Source organism: Gracilinanus agilis, chromosome 2, assembly GCF_016433145.1.
Source record: "Gracilinanus agilis isolate LMUSP501 chromosome 2, AgileGrace, whole genome shotgun sequence".
Lineage (NCBI taxonomy): Eukaryota > Metazoa > Chordata > Mammalia > Didelphimorphia > Didelphidae > Gracilinanus > Gracilinanus agilis.
Genome location: NC_058131.1, coordinates 42013309 through 42028477, shown reverse-complemented (window position 1 = coordinate 42028477; position 15169 = coordinate 42013309). Strand labels below are relative to the sequence as shown.

At 41.8% G+C, this 15169-nt stretch overlaps 3 protein-coding genes and 3 non-coding genes across 7 annotated transcripts in view; 5 read left to right on the top strand and 1 right to left on the bottom strand.

The window, feature by feature from the left end:
- COG4 (component of oligomeric golgi complex 4) overlaps positions 1-1324 on the bottom strand; it is a 37317-nt gene extending 35993 nt beyond the window's left edge. The window contains exon 1 of one of the 2 annotated variants that reach the window (XM_044663108.1): positions 1157-1324. In XM_044663108.1, the coding sequence (XP_044519043.1) occupies positions 1157-1318 (162 nt within the window). In that variant the 5' untranslated portion in view covers positions 1319-1324. The remainder of the gene's footprint in view (positions 1-1156) is intronic. The other variant, XM_044663107.1, reaches the window with a different exon arrangement.
- A 2090-nt stretch (positions 1325-3414) lies between these two features.
- LOC123234566 (splicing factor 3B subunit 3-like) lies at positions 3415-6620 on the top strand. Its single transcript, XM_044660472.1, has 4 exons — positions 3415-3491; positions 4255-4581; positions 5530-5702; positions 6108-6620. Exons 1-4 carry the CDS (start codon positions 3422-3424, stop codon positions 6309-6311), a joined length of 774 nt encoding a protein of 257 aa, XP_044516407.1. The 5' UTR covers positions 3415-3421; the 3' UTR covers positions 6312-6620.
- On the top strand, positions 4972-5051 carry LOC123238524. Its single transcript, XR_006505684.1, has one exon. It is a non-coding gene; the product is annotated as a small nucleolar RNA SNORD111 (small nucleolar RNA).
- A 1560-nt stretch (positions 6621-8180) lies between the features above and the next one.
- The window catches only part of SF3B3 (splicing factor 3b subunit 3), a 37351-nt gene continuing 30362 nt past the window's right edge, over positions 8181-15169 (top strand). Inside the window, exons 1-7 of the mRNA XM_044660470.1 lie at positions 8181-8257; positions 9021-9347; positions 10296-10468; positions 10874-11015; positions 12986-13098; positions 14258-14395; positions 14866-14969. Of these exons, the coding sequence (XP_044516405.1) occupies positions 8188-8257; positions 9021-9347; positions 10296-10468; positions 10874-11015; positions 12986-13098; positions 14258-14395; positions 14866-14969 (1067 nt within the window). The 5' untranslated portion in view covers positions 8181-8187. The remainder of the gene's footprint in view (positions 8258-9020; positions 9348-10295; positions 10469-10873; positions 11016-12985; positions 13099-14257; positions 14396-14865; positions 14970-15169) is intronic.
- LOC123238523 lies at positions 9738-9817 on the top strand. Its single transcript, XR_006505683.1, has one exon. It is a non-coding gene; the product is annotated as a small nucleolar RNA SNORD111 (small nucleolar RNA).
- Positions 13913-14001, top strand: LOC123238525. The gene has a single exon (XR_006505685.1). It is a non-coding gene; the product is annotated as a small nucleolar RNA SNORD111 (small nucleolar RNA).

Sequence of the window (15169 nt, the reverse complement as noted above, 5' to 3'; positions counted from 1 at the left end):
TGATCAGTCAGTGAATAGACCATGGTATATCAATGCAATGGATTGCAATGATAAATTTAAGTATGTTTATTTAAGTATATAACCTCATTTAAGTATGGGGAGTACAAAGAAATTTGGAAAAGCTTTTTTTTTTTAAATTTTTATTTATTTATTTATTTATTTATTTATTTTTAAACCCTTACCTTCCATCTTGGAGTCAATTTTTAAAACTCTTACCTTCTGCCTTACAATCAATACTAAGTATCTAAAGATAGGTAAGGGCTAGGTAATTAGGTTTAAGTAACTTGCCCAGGGTCACACAGCTTGGCATTATGTGAGTCCAAATTTGAACACAGGACCCTTTGTTTCTAGGCCTGACTCTCTCCACGGAGCCACCTGGGAAAATCTAATTTCTAAGTAAAGTAAACTCTGGGTGAAAGCTGGGGAGTGGGGGAGTGGGGACTTTTGATCTCCTTGAGGTGGGAAAAAGCCTCAAGGACTCTCAGTTGCTGATCTTAGCACAGTGCCTGGCACACAGTAGGCACTTCATAAATGCTGAATGAACTGAATGAAGTCTGCTTTTCCACATAATATAGCCTTTTAGATACTTGAAAACCCATCCCGTTTTCTTTAGTCTGAACAAGCCCAAATGGGAGGTGTCTTTGAGCTTTTTTCCCTTTTTAATATCTTGAAAACTTTCACTGAAATCGCTTTTTCTGGTAATCTCTGTGCACTTTACTTATGCATTTAAAACCGTAGATCTGAGGAAGTGGTCCGGGGTTGGCTTCCCCAGATTGCCAAAGAGGGTCCAGGATCCAATTGGCATTTATGAAGTGCCTACTGTGAGCCAGGCTTGGGGGTGTAGGGACTATCCGGGTTTCCAAGAAGCTGCACCCCACCGGTCGGTTCTTATCAATGAAGAGAAAACGTTTGCGAAGCACTTTTAACTATGGGAAAGCGCTTCTATACATAGCCCAGTGGGATGCAGCAGCGATCCTTGTCCCCATTCTACACACAGGGAAACTGAGGCTGGGCGAGATTCAGCGAGAGACGCCTCGGATCCCGGACTCCCCTACCGTACATCCCCGCAGGGTCTCGCCCCCTCCCAAGCAGCACCCCCAGAGCCGCGAGAGACTCAGGCCTCCCAGAGGCCGGGGCGGAGAGGTGGGGTTCCCACCTCCTCACTGCAAAGACGCTCGTACACTGCCTCCAGCTCCTGCAGTTCGGTCAGGGAGCGGATGAGCTCGGCAGAGAGCTCCGAGCAGCAACCGCCTCCCTTCCCTTCGGCCGCTGCAGCCGCCACTACGGTCGGTTTGACTGGGGAGTTGGCGTCTGCCATCTTGATGCCGACACTGCACTTCCGGCTGCGCCACGAAGGACCCCACTCCCCGCGAGCGGGGCTGTGCTGGCTTAGGAGATGCCTGTAAGCAATAGCCATAAAAATGATGTCCAGTTTGTCCCCAAATTCTGGTGCAATTTTAAACTTTAGTGACAGGAAACTGCACTAACTTTTGAGCCATGTTGTATAATGACGATAACAAGAGCAGCAACTGCCATTTTTGTAACTCTTCAAGGTCGGAAAAGTGCTTCGCATACATAATTCGGTGAAAATGCCAAAGGCTCTCTTCACTGACATATTAAAAAAGGTGCACTTCTATTTCTGAGTGACTGTTCCCTTGCCAAGAATGGAAGAATTTCAGAGAGATTAAATAATTTCCCAAAAAATGGCCGAGCTGAGGGTGGGGGAGGGTAACGGATTGATCAGGCGCAGTGTGGGTTACCTCTTTCCCTCTGGCGCGAGACGAAAGGTCCTCGCTTGGCGCCTGCGCACTCAATCTCGGTTGGAGAGCGAATGTAGGAAGCCGGCGGAATGGCGCTGGTTCTAGCTTAGACCCTGTGGCGGGGGGGTAATCTCTATCCGTCGGATATCGGCGCCATCCTGCCCGTCCGCGGGGTAAGGAGCGACTCGGCGAGTTCCCTCCACCCTGGGGGACGGGAGGGATGAAGAGGAGCTGGTCTCCGCCGACGCTCTGACGGCCTGGCGGCCCGGGCTGGCGGCGGGGGGTTGGAGTGGTGCGGGGGAGGATGGGCCTAGGCCTCGGGGCCTGGGCCTCGGGTTGGGGCGGTGGGGAGGGGGCTGCACGTGTAGCAGTAGGTTTCCTTCCTTATCCTTTGGTGCCTTCCTGCTGAGTTGAGCGGATTCTGGGCTGCTCCCTGGAGGGGAAGGCCCAGACGAGGGGGCGGGAGGGCGGCCTCGGGCAGTGCCAGTGGGAACACCGCGGGATGATCCATCTTCTTTCTCTCCGTTATCTATGGGCGGCTTGCCCGCTCTCCGGGGCCAGGGTTGGGGGGGGGGAAGCGCAGAGGCCCCAATCTAGGCGGTCCTCTCCCTCACCCCGATCCCCAGATCCCGCCCCAGACCCTTCCTAACCGGTGACTGCAGACGGTAAAGGTTAAAAAAAATGTCTGTTTCCTTTTTTCCTCGATTCTCAAAACCCTGGAAGAGAAGTCCTGTTATCCCTAATTTACAGATGGGTAAACAGTGACTCGCCGAGGATTACTGAGTTAATGAATGTGTGAGCTTGCATTTTTCTCAGTCCAGGTCCAATGCTCTGTTCATTGTGCCACCGTGACTGTCTTTTTTTATTTTATTTTTTAAACCCTTACTTTCCGTTTTAGAATCAATGCTATGTAATGATTCCAAGGCAGAAAAGCAGTAAGGACTAAACTAAAGCAATGTGGGTTAAGTGACTTGTCTAGGATCATACAGCTAGAAGTGTTTGAGGCCTCATCTCAACCCAGATCTCCAGACTCTATCCATTGTACTTCCTAGCTGCCTCTTAAGATAGACTCCTTACACAGTTGACCCAGCTCAAGTGCTCATTTATTTATTTATTTATTTGTTTATTTATTTTAAGCCCTTATCTTCCATCTTAGAATCAATACTGTGTATTAGCTCCAAGGCAGAAGAGTGGTAAGGGTAGGCAAGGGGAGTCAAGTGGCTTGTCCAGGGTCACACAGCTGGGAAGTGTCTGAGGCCAGATTTGAACCTAGGACCTCCCATCTCTAGTCCTGGCTCTCAATCCACTGAGCTACCCAGTTGCCCCCTCAAGTGCTCTTTTAAATTGGAACTAATTTGTTAACCCTCTCTTGATGTGAATGCTTCTTAGTGTGAGCACCCTAGACTGTGTTCTAGCTTTAATATTTTTAGGAGGAAATACTGAGAGCCAACAAAGCCTTTCATTAACTTTGTTCTTCAAAATTTAAAAGGGGAAAAACTAAAAAATGTTTTTCTTTGTTAACTCCCACCTACCATCTAAACCAAGCTATGAAACAATTTATGTTTAATATACATTTTTGTGTATTATTTAGTGCATCTTGGAGCAGGTCTGTACCAAAACTTGAATTCAGAGGTACTGGGTGACCCTGCTACTTTGCCACCATGTTCCTGTACAACTTGACCTTGCAGCGAGCCACTGGTATCAGCTTTGCCATTCATGGCAACTTCTCAGGTAAACTCTCTGGCCATGGTATTTCCATTTTGAAAACAAAGTAGCATTTGTCATTTTTGTTTAACCAGCTAGCAAATGCAATTCTCAAATTACTTCTTAGGGTTTGCAAATCTGAATTAGCTTAATCCTCATAATCCCTAAGGCTGGTATAGTAACAGGTCACCTCTAGGTTGTTTCTTATTTCCATAGATGTTTCAAAAGTCATCAGCAATTCAGCAAACATTAATTAAACCCGGAGGTTCTGAGTGAGAAAGATCCAGTGCTTTTGCTGAAGAAATCCAGTCTAGCTGGAAGAGATAAGATGTACAAGTCAGTCAATCAATTAGTATTCAGTGCTTACTGTGTGCTAAATCCAGGGTGGGGTGGGAAGAGGTTACAAAGAACACAAGTTACCTGTCTTCAGGTGAGAGAGATTACGTGTATGTGAAATAGCATAGAATATAACCAACATGAAAAGGAAGTCATTTGGGGAAAGAGGACACTTGCCGCACTGAGAACCCATGTAGAAGATAGAGCTGAGTCTAATGAAGCCAGAGCTTTTCAAGTGGTGAGAAGGAAGAATATTGCAGGGATTAGAGGAGACAGTGAAGTGGCATAGACTTCTTAATTAGAACAGGTTATAAAATTCTTTTTTGATGCAGTCTGTTACTCGATGCATTTTTAATAGATAATTTGCCTTGATTTGTCAGCACTTCTGTATTGCTTTTTCAGATAAACTGTAATGATAGTTTATGTTTATCTTCTCCCCTCTTTGGTGATCTAGGAACCAAACAACAGGAGATTGTTGTTTCTCGAGGGAAGATCTTGGAGCTGCTTCGCCCTGACCCCAACACTGGGAAGGTGCACACTCTATTGACTGTAGAAGTGTTTGGTGTTATCAGATCTCTCATGGCCTTCAGGTTGACAGGTGGTACAAAAGATTATATTGTGGTTGGCAGTGACTCAGGCCGAATTGTCATCCTAGAATACCAGCCATCCAAGAACATGTTTGAGAAGATCCATCAGGAAACTTTTGGCAAGAGTGGTTGTCGCCGAATTGTACCTGGACAATTCTTAGCTGTTGATCCCAAAGGCCGAGCTGTCATGATTAGTAAGTGATTCTTGCAGCTGGGTACTATATGGCTCTTGTTGTACTGATGCCTTAGTTAAAGATGATGTTGCTTTGTGCTGGGTACTCTAGTTTCTAAGACTAAACAGGTTAGCCTGTTTAGAAAATACAAGGTTTCTTTCTGCAAGATGTCATTGAAATTCTACAATTACTGATTGGTAAAATGCATCATATCTAAACTGGAGGTCAAAAGTGACATGTGTTTTTTTTTTGTTTGTTTTTTTTAAACTGTTGGGGTCAATCTCAAAAACTCCTTGATAGCCAATATCCCTCTTTCAAAAACATTTTTAGCTATGGTAGGGAGTGGGGATTGGCTGTTTTTTTTTGGATAGGAGGTTGTTTCATTTGGCTTTGGGTTATGGTTGTTTTCATCAGCCTGAAATGATGATTCACATTCATGTCTCTTCTCTGAGATTTATTCTGGAGAAAATATGGTGCAACTGATCAGGCTATAAGAGGGAAATTCTCAGTCTTCCTGAAATATCGAGAACATTTGCTCTCTGATTGAAAATAACTTTACTGGGCCCCAAATTATCTTAAAATAGAAATACACAAGCCAATTTTTATTTTTATTTATCTTTTTACAAGCCAATTTTTAAAGGAAGTTTATAGGTTCAAACAAAATTACAGTGTTGTGGCTAGATTATAGGAGAGATGAAGCATGAGTTACATATTTATTGGCTATTGAACTTGAGAGACCACATGGTATAGCAGGTCATAGCACATTTAGTCAGGAAGGCCTGGCTTCAGATCCTGACTAATACTAGCTACTATATGAAAAAGAAAGGTTTGAACTTGAAGGCTTTGTGGAACCCTTCCAGCTTTAACCCATGTATTTTATAAAATCTTCATGACATATGAGTTCTGGTGTTTCTTTAATTATTTTCTCATGCTAGGAAGCTCATATCTGTGATTTGTCTCCACCTTCAGGTGCCATCGAGAAGCAAAAATTGGTTTATATTCTGAACAGAGATGCTGCTGCCCGCCTTACCATTTCTTCACCTTTGGAAGCCCACAAGGCGAATACTTTGGTTTATCATGTGGTAGGAGTAGATGTTGGATTTGAAAATCCCATGTTTGCCTGTCTAGAGATGGATTATGAGGTAAAGGGCACTGTAGGTTAGGTTCTTTCTCTTTGCTTCAGATTGGGTCAGCACTTTTTAAGGAGTGCTTCTGTTTTCATGCCCTCTCCAATTCTGCTGCCTTTTACCTTAAAATGTTTAGAAATTGATTTGCATGTATTAAATGTTCCTCTTTGAGTTATCTATCAAAATCAACAAACATTGATTAAGCCCATTGGGGACACAAAAAAAGCAAAAGAAGCTGGGGGGGGCAGGAAGGCTGGCTTACAGTCTTCATGGGAGAGGTTTGAGATCATCTGCTAAAGGAAAAGGGATTTTGTCATATCTATTGAGATAGAGTCTAAAGGCCTTTTTTCCTTTCTGCCTGGCAATTGTAGAAAGTGGTTTTAACATGGTTTTTGCTCCTCTGCTTTTTGTTTTCTATAGGAAGCAGATAATGATCCAACGGGAGAAGCAGCAGCCAATACCCAACAGACACTCACTTTCTATGAGTTAGATTTAGGGTTAAACCATGTGGTCCGAAAATACAGTGAGCCCTTGGAGGAGCATGGCAACTTCCTTATCACAGGTAGCCCCTTCTTTAAGCTGCTTCCTGCCCTTCCTCATCTTGTTGCCCCTTGGTTGGCCTGACCTCACCTCAGGAAAATAAAGTTACCTGTAGGAGTGGTTTGTGCTCCTGACTGTTGGGAACCATAGGGTTGATGATTTCACTAAAGTTGTGAGTGTGAAGAAGAGAAAGCAGAGGAGTAAAGATAGTTTTAGGATGGAGGGGGGGGAGCAGGGGAAAAAAGATGCCCACAGAGAAGAATCAGGAACTTCATTGTCATAGAATCCCAGCCTGGGAAGCATGGAAAGAAGAAACTTGTTAACAGGGAGATAGAAGAGGAAATAGCAGAAAACAAAGACTGAAATAAGTCCTTTAGATTTAACAAAATCTGTTTGAAGAACATAGGATCATAGAGTGACAACTGGAGATTGAAATCCAGGGCCNNCGGCGCCATCCTGCCCGTCCGCGGGGTAAGGAGCGACTCGGCGAGTTCCCTCCACCCTGGGGGACGGGAGGGATGAAGAGGAGCTGGTCTCCGCCGACGCTCTGACGGCCTGGCGGCCCGGGCTGGCGGCGGGGGGTTGGAGTGGTGCGGGGGAGGATGGGCCTAGGCCTCGGGGCCTGGGCCTCGGGTTGGGGCGGTGGGGAGGGGGCTGCACGTGTAGCAGTAGGTTTCCTTCCTTATCCTTTGGTGCCTTCCTGCTGAGTTGAGCGGATTCTGGGCTGCTCCCTGGAGGGGAAGGCCCAGACGAGGGGGCGGGAGGGCGGCCTCGGGCAGTGCCAGTGGGAACACCGCGGGATGATCCATCTTCTTTCTCTCCGTTATCTATGGGCGGCTTGCCCGCTCTCCGGGGCCAGGGTTGGGGGGGGGGGAAGCGCAGAGGCCCCAATCTAGGCGGTCCTCTCCCTCACCCCGATCCCCAGATCCCGCCCCAGACCCTTCCTAACCGGTGACTGCAGACGGTAAAGGTTAAAAAAAATGTCTGTTTCCTTTTTTCCTCGATTCTCAAAACCCTGGAAGAGAAGTCCTGTTATCCCTAATTTACAGATGGGTAAACAGTGACTCGCCGAGGATTACTGAGTTAATGAATGTGTGAGCTTGCATTTTTCTCAGTCCAGGTCCAATGCTCTGTTCATTGTGCCACCGTGACTGTCTTTTTTTATTTTATTTTTTAAACCCTTACTTTCCGTTTTAGAATCAATGCTATGTAATGATTCCAAGGCAGAAAAGCAGTAAGGACTAAACTAAAGCAATGTGGGTTAAGTGACTTGTCTAGGATCATACAGCTAGAAGTGTTTGAGGCCTCATCTCAACCCAGATCTCCAGACTCTATCCATTGTACTTCCTAGCTGCCTCTTAAGATAGACTCCTTACACAGTTGACCCAGCTCAAGTGCTCATTTATTTATTTATTTATTTGTTTATTTATTTTAAGCCCTTATCTTCCATCTTAGAATCAATACTGTGTATTGGCTCCAAGGCAGAAGAGTGGTAAGGGTAGGCAAGGGGAGTCAAGTGGCTTGTCCAGGGTCACACAGCTGGGAAGTGTCTGAGGCCAGATTTGAACCTAGGACCTCCCATCTCTAGTCCTGGCTCTCAATCCACTGAGCTACCCAGTTGCCCCCTCAAGTGCTCTTTTAAATTGGAACTAATTTGTTAACCCTCTCTTGATGTGAATGCTTCTTAGTGTGAGCACCCTAGACTGTGTTCTAGCTTTAATATTTTTAGGAGGAAATACTGAGAGCCAACAAAGCCTTTCATTAACTTTGTTCTTCAAAATTTAAAAGGGGAAAAACTAAAAAATGTTTTTCTTTGTTAACTCCCACCTACCATCTAAACCAAGCTATGAAACAATTTATGTTTAATATACATTTTTGTGTATTATTTAGTGCATCTTGGAGCAGGTCTGTACCAAAACTTGAATTCAGAGGTACTGGGTGACCCTGCTACTTTGCCACCATGTTCCTGTACAACTTGACCTTGCAGCGAGCCACTGGTATCAGCTTTGCCATTCATGGCAACTTCTCAGGTAAACTCTCTGGCCATGGTATTTCCATTTTGAAAACAAAGTAGCATTTGTCATTTTTGTTTAACCAGCTAGCAAATGCAATTCTCAAATTACTTCTTAGGGTTTGCAAATCTGAATTAGCTTAATCCTCATAATCCCTAAGGCTGGTATAGTAACAGGTCACCTCTAGGTTGTTTCTTATTTCCATAGATGTTTCAAAAGTCATCAGCAATTCAGCAAACATTAATTAAACCCGGAGGTTCTGAGTGAGAAAGATCCAGTGCTTTTGCTGAAGAAATCCAGTCTAGCTGGAAGAGATAAGATGTACAAGTCAGTCAATCAATTAGTATTCAGTGCTTACTGTGTGCTAAATCCAGGGTGGGGTGGGAAGAGGTTACAAAGAACACAAGTTACCTGTCTTCAGGTGAGAGAGATTACGTGTATGTGAAATAGCATAGAATATAACCAACATGAAAAGGAAGTCATTTGGGGAAAGAGGACACTTGCCGCACTGAGAACCCATGTAGAAGATAGAGCTGAGTCTAATGAAGCCAGAGCTTTTCAAGTGGTGAGAAGGAAGAATATTGCAGGGATTAGAGGAGACAGTGAAGTGGCATAGACTTCTTAATTAGAACAGGTTATAAAATTCTTTTTTGATGCAGTCTGTTACTCGATGCATTTTTAATAGATAATTTGCCTTGATTTGTCAGCACTTCTGTATTGCTTTTTCAGATAAACTGTAATGATAGTTTATGTTTATCTTCTCCCCTCTTTGGTGATCTAGGAACCAAACAACAGGAGATTGTTGTTTCTCGAGGGAAGATCTTGGAGCTGCTTCGCCCTGACCCCAACACTGGGAAGGTGCACACTCTATTGACTGTAGAAGTGTTTGGTGTTATCAGATCTCTCATGGCCTTCAGGTTGACAGGTGGTACAAAAGATTATATTGTGGTTGGCAGTGACTCAGGCCGAATTGTCATCCTAGAATACCAGCCATCCAAGAACATGTTTGAGAAGATCCATCAGGAAACTTTTGGCAAGAGTGGTTGTCGCCGAATTGTACCTGGACAATTCTTAGCTGTTGATCCCAAAGGCCGAGCTGTCATGATTAGTAAGTGATTCTTGCAGCTGGGTACTATATGGCTCTTGTTGTACTGATGCCTTAGTTAAAGATGATGTTGCTTTGTGCTGGGTACTCTAGTTTCTAAGACTAAACAGGTTAGCCTGTTTAGAAAATACAAGGTTTCTTTCTGCAAGATGTCATTGAAATTCTACAATTACTGATTGGTAAAATGCATCATATCTAAACTGGAGGTCAAAAGTGACATGTGTTTTTTTTTTGTTTGTTTTTTTTAAACTGTTGGGGTCAATCTCAAAAACTCCTTGATAGCCAATATCCCTCTTTCAAAAACATTTTTAGCTATGGTAGGGAGTGGGGATTGGCTGTTTTTTTTTGGATAGGAGGTTGTTTCATTTGGCTTTGGGTTATGGTTGTTTTCATCAGCCTGAAATGATGATTCACATTCATGTCTCTTCTCTGAGATTTATTCTGGAGAAAATATGGTGCAACTGATCAGGCTATAAGAGGGAAATTCTCAGTCTTCCTGAAATATCGAGAACATTTGCTCTCTGATTGAAAATAACTTTACTGGGCCCCAAATTATCTTAAAATAGAAATACACAAGCCAATTTTTATTTTTATTTATCTTTTTACAAGCCAATTTTTAAAGGAAGTTTATAGGTTCAAACAAAATTACAGTGTTGTGGCTAGATTATAGGAGAGATGAAGCATGAGTTACATATTTATTGGCTATTGAACTTGAGAGACCACATGGTATAGCAGGTCATAGCACATTTAGTCAGGAAGGCCTGGCTTCAGATCCTGACTAATACTAGCTACTATATGAAAAAGAAAGGTTTGAACTTGAAGGCTTTGTGGAACCCTTCCAGCTTTAACCCATGTATTTTATAAAATCTTCATGACATATGAGTTCTGGTGTTTCTTTAATTATTTTCTCATGCTAGGAAGCTCATATCTGTGATTTGTCTCCACCTTCAGGTGCCATCGAGAAGCAAAAATTGGTTTATATTCTGAACAGAGATGCTGCTGCCCGCCTTACCATTTCTTCACCTTTGGAAGCCCACAAGGCGAATACTTTGGTTTATCATGTGGTAGGAGTAGATGTTGGATTTGAAAATCCCATGTTTGCCTGTCTAGAGATGGATTATGAGGTAAAGGGCACTGTAGGTTAGGTTCTTTCTCTTTGCTTCAGATTGGGTCAGCACTTTTTAAGGAGTGCTTCTGTTTTCATGCCCTCTCCAATTCTGCTGCCTTTTACCTTAAAATGTTTAGAAATTGATTTGCATGTATTAAATGTTCCTCTTTGAGTTATCTATCAAAATCAACAAACATTGATTAAGCCCATTGGGGACACAAAAAAAGCAAAAGAAGCTGGGGGGGGCAGGAAGGCTGGCTTACAGTCTTCATGGGAGAGGTTTGAGATCATCTGCTAAAGGAAAAGGGATTTTGTCATATCTATTGAGATAGAGTCTAAAGGCCTTTTTTCCTTTCTGCCTGGCAATTGTAGAAAGTGGTTTTAACATGGTTTTTGCTCCTCTGCTTTTTGTTTTCTATAGGAAGCAGATAATGATCCAACGGGAGAAGCAGCAGCCAATACCCAACAGACACTCACTTTCTATGAGTTAGATTTAGGGTTAAACCATGTGGTCCGAAAATACAGTGAGCCCTTGGAGGAGCATGGCAACTTCCTTATCACAGGTAGCCCCTTCTTTAAGCTGCTTCCTGCCCTTCCTCATCTTGTTGCCCCTTGGTTGGCCTGACCTCACCTCAGGAAAATAAAGTTACCTGTAGGAGTGGTTTGTGCTCCTGACTGTTGGGAACCATAGGGTTGATGATTTCACTAAAGTTGTGAGTGTGAAGAAGAGAAAGCAGAGGAGTAAAGATAGTTTTAGGATGGAGGGGGGGGAGCAGGGGAAAAAAGATGCCCACAGAGAAGAATCAGGAACTTCATTGTCATAGAATCCCAGCCTGGGAAGCATGGAAAGAAGAAACTTGTTAACAGGGAGATAGAAGAGGAAATAGCAGAAAACAAAGACTGAAATAAGTCCTTTAGATTTAACAAAATCTGTTTGAAGAACATAGGATCATAGAGTGACAACTGGAGATTGAAATCCAGGGCCTCATTTTATAAATGAGGAAACTGGCACAGAGATGAGTGTAATTTTAGTAAAAACTGAAGCTAGATTGCAGTAAGGTCTGCCAAGGATATGATATGAATGGATAGGAAGTAGATATCAACCACACATTCTATGAATTTTTTTTTTTGAGTGAAAGGGAAAAAAATTGGGCAGTATTTGATAAGAGTCACGAAGAAAGATTATTTGTGTGAAGATTATGAAAAGTTGAAAGATTTATGTGTTAAATCTGAGTATTTAAATGCAGGAGGGAAGATTTTTGAAAATGTTAGGGAAGGAAGATTCAATTCCATGTTAACATACATGCCAGGAGATAAAGGTTGTAGCCTAAGGTTGCATGGAATGTTTTAGCTATAGAGAAGAGGAGTGAAATAAAAGGAATGGTGCTAACATGAGTATTTTAGAACTAGCAGAGAGATCTTAAAGATCATTTCATTCATCACCCTTTCTCCCCAATTTTTAAAGTGGGAAAACCATTGGGGAAGGGAAGGCAAGAATTTTATACTTAAGAAGATAAAAGGGAAATTAAATTATCCCCTATAAAAATTTTTTCTAAGCATCTTTGCAAGACCCTGCTAAGTATTATGAAGGCTATAAAGGAACATGACACAGGTGATACGATTCTTTCCCTCGGAGCTTGCCATCTCTTGAATTAGGCAAAAGTGAATTTAAATTCATTTGGAACATTTTAATGTTATCAGAACATATTTGTAGCCCTAGTACTATTTTTTTTTAAATTTTTTAAAACATTTAATAATATTTATTTTTTGAAAAGTTAACATGGTTACATAATTCATGCTCTTACTTTCCCCTTCACTCCCCCCCATGGCTGAGGGGCGTTTCCACTGGTTTTAACATGTGTCATTGATCAAGACCTATATTCAAATTGTTGATAGTTGCATTGGTGTGGTAGTTTCGAGTCTACATCCCCAATCATGTCCGCCTCAACCTATGTGTTCAAGCAGTTGTTTTTCTTCTGTTTTCATTCCTGTAGTTCTTCCTCTGAATGTGGGTAGCATTCTTTTCCATAAGTCCCTCAGAAAGTCCTAGTACTATTGAGAAGAGAGCTTGTATATGTGATGAGAAATGATTCCTAACTTTGACTTGACAATAGAAGAGATATAGAATATTAGATTTAGAGCTAAAAGAGATCTCAGCAGTCATTTAGCCCAATCTTCTTTTATAGAAAGGGAACCAGCCTAGAAAACAAGGATGAAAATTTTGGAGGTGGGGGATGTCACATCCATGTTACATGATTTAAAATGTTAACATTTGTGGGGATTTTATTTTTCATAGGTACTGAAATAATTCTGGTTGACTCTGCTTTTATCCAACCTCCAAAAGAGAAATGTTGCATTTGTCATGTCAACAAAATAGATCATTATGATTCAACTTAAGAGCATAACTTAATGGGAAGTTTCTCAGTTTCAACCATACTATGTACATTTAGCCATATTCTGCCTTTGGGAGAGGGAATTGTTAAGATTTTGAGATTATTTTGGCCTCACTAACATGTTTTCTTTCTTCCCTTAGTGCCAGGAGGCTCAGATGGTCCAAGTGGTGTATTGATCTGTTCTGAAAATTATATCACCTATAAGAACTTTGGTGATCAGCCTGATATCAGATGTCCCATTCCTAGGAGGCGGGTGAGACTTTTTGGGACTGGGGAGAGGAGGAGGGATATCTGAGAATTATAATGATGAAGGAACATAAGATGAAACAGTTTGTTGTATTAAGAGAACTTAATTTTAATTACCAGAAGGTAATCTTAAATTTATAAGACTCGGTCTTTTGGAGAGACTATTCCTTATTCCTTGTTTGCTATACAGTGCCAGCAAGTTAAATCTGCTTAATAAGAATGATCATTGGTTATGTTGAGGCAGTAGGGTGAGATCAAAAGTAAACATCTAGTTACTAAACATTGAATGGTCCCTTACCCTATAGTAGGGGAGATTTCCTGCATTTGGAAAGCAAGAAAATGCTTTTTCTGGTAAGCTCCTGTAAAGTGGTCTCTGGATTTTGTTGTGGGTGAAAGGAAGTTGAAAAAACTGAATGAGGTGTAAGTTCTTGCTAATAATAGCATCTTGAGCTTACAGGAGGGAGAGGTAAAAGAAGTGACAGATAGATGATTGGTGTAAGTTCTAAAATTAATATTCAGTGCCTCCAAAGTATGATATTTATAAGGATTTATTAATATAAAATTAGAAAGCTAGAGAAAGGCAGGGAAAGAGTCCTGACTCACCCTTCACCTCATGCCTCCAGTGCCCTGTGACCATGCAAACCCAATTTAAATACCACCCATGAAAACTGATGATCAGTAGGCAAAAGCTTAAGGAATTATGGGTATGGCAAAAGGGAGTTTGGGTAATGAAGTTTCAGGGGGTACAAGGTCTTTGAACTTTTACATTAGTCTTGATAATTTCTTGTGTCATAAGCCAATTGTATATGAAGACTTGCTTATTGCCTGAAATGATGATTATTTCATGAATCTTCTCTGAAATTTTTTTCTCTGAAGACAAAAATTTACCTCTCTGAATCTGATCGGGCACTTGAGCTGCACATATGGGGCCACATTGGCCCCAGTCTTCTTCATTAGCATTGTTGAGACAGCTATTGATGACATAGGGCGCATAGAGTTTTAATTTGGCCATGTTTCTAGAAAATACCAAGTTGTCATATTTTGAAAAGAGAGCTTTTCCAGAGCAGTATTTGCTCTTGTTAAAATGATGGCCTTGGCTTCAGGCCCAGTGATTATCCTGAGAAGATCAATTCTAAGATCCTGCATATCTGTGTTTGCCTTTGTAGAATGACTTGGATGACCCTGAGAGAGGAATGATTTTTGTCTGCTCTGCCACCCATAAGACCAAATCTATGTTCTTCTTTTTGGCACAAACTGAGCAAGGAGACATTTTCAAAATCACTTTGGAGACAGATGAAGACATGGTGTGTATATTAAGAAAGGATGTGATAACATTGTTATTTCTTGAAATTAATGTTCATTCATGATGAATGTGGTTGACTGGTCATCTTACATTTTAATGTTATCTTTTCCTTCATTGAAGCTTATATTACTGGTTCATTCTCTGTTTAGATGGGAGGGTTGGAAATTCCCATTCTGGACATGCTTTTGGATAGATTGTCAGATTAGTAGAAGTTACTTGAAGTAGAGAGCTGCTTCTCTACTTCATTTTGCATTGGGCAGAAAGAGTGATGTTATAATTTGTTAACTGTTCTTAATTTTATGGGTGTGCCATGTAATAACTAGACAGTTGTTCATTTTAATATACCAGTATTTGGGGTACTACTGATTTATTTTATAAAACACTTGACATGTAAAACCCCAAATGGGCCCCTCATGTACTCTATATTGATCCATTGTCTGCATAGCCACATTTCTCTTATCTCCTTTTCAGGTTACTGAGATCCGACTGAAGTATTTTGATACTGTTCCTGTGGCTGCTGCTATGTGTGTCCTCAAAACAGGCTTTCTCTTTGTGGCATCAGAATTTGGAAATCAGTGAGTAGCCATTATCATAGTCAATCAGTTTTTCTGTGGTTGATCTAGAAGGAGGAGAAGATAGAGTCAAAGCATTACCAAGCATAGAAGTGTGGGTGACTCTTCAGTCTTCTTATCTTTGTTAGCATTTCACCCTTATTACACAGTCCTCTTTGAAACTTATCCCTTGGCTTTTGAGGCATTGTATTGTCTTGGTATTA

Excerpts from the sequence above, each read along its gene's own strand:
- LOC123234566 (XM_044660472.1), top strand. The coding sequence starts at position 3,422 with ATGTTCCTGTACAACTTGACCTTGCAGCGAGCCACTGGTATCAGCTTT. Across the intron at positions 4,582-5,529 it reads AGGCCGAGCTGTCATGATTA|GTGCCATCGAGAAGCAAAAA; the intron begins GTAAGTGATTCT and ends CTCCACCTTCAG. Across the intron at positions 5,703-6,107 it reads GTCTAGAGATGGATTATGAG|GAAGCAGATAATGATCCAAC; the intron begins GTAAAGGGCACT and ends TGTTTTCTATAG.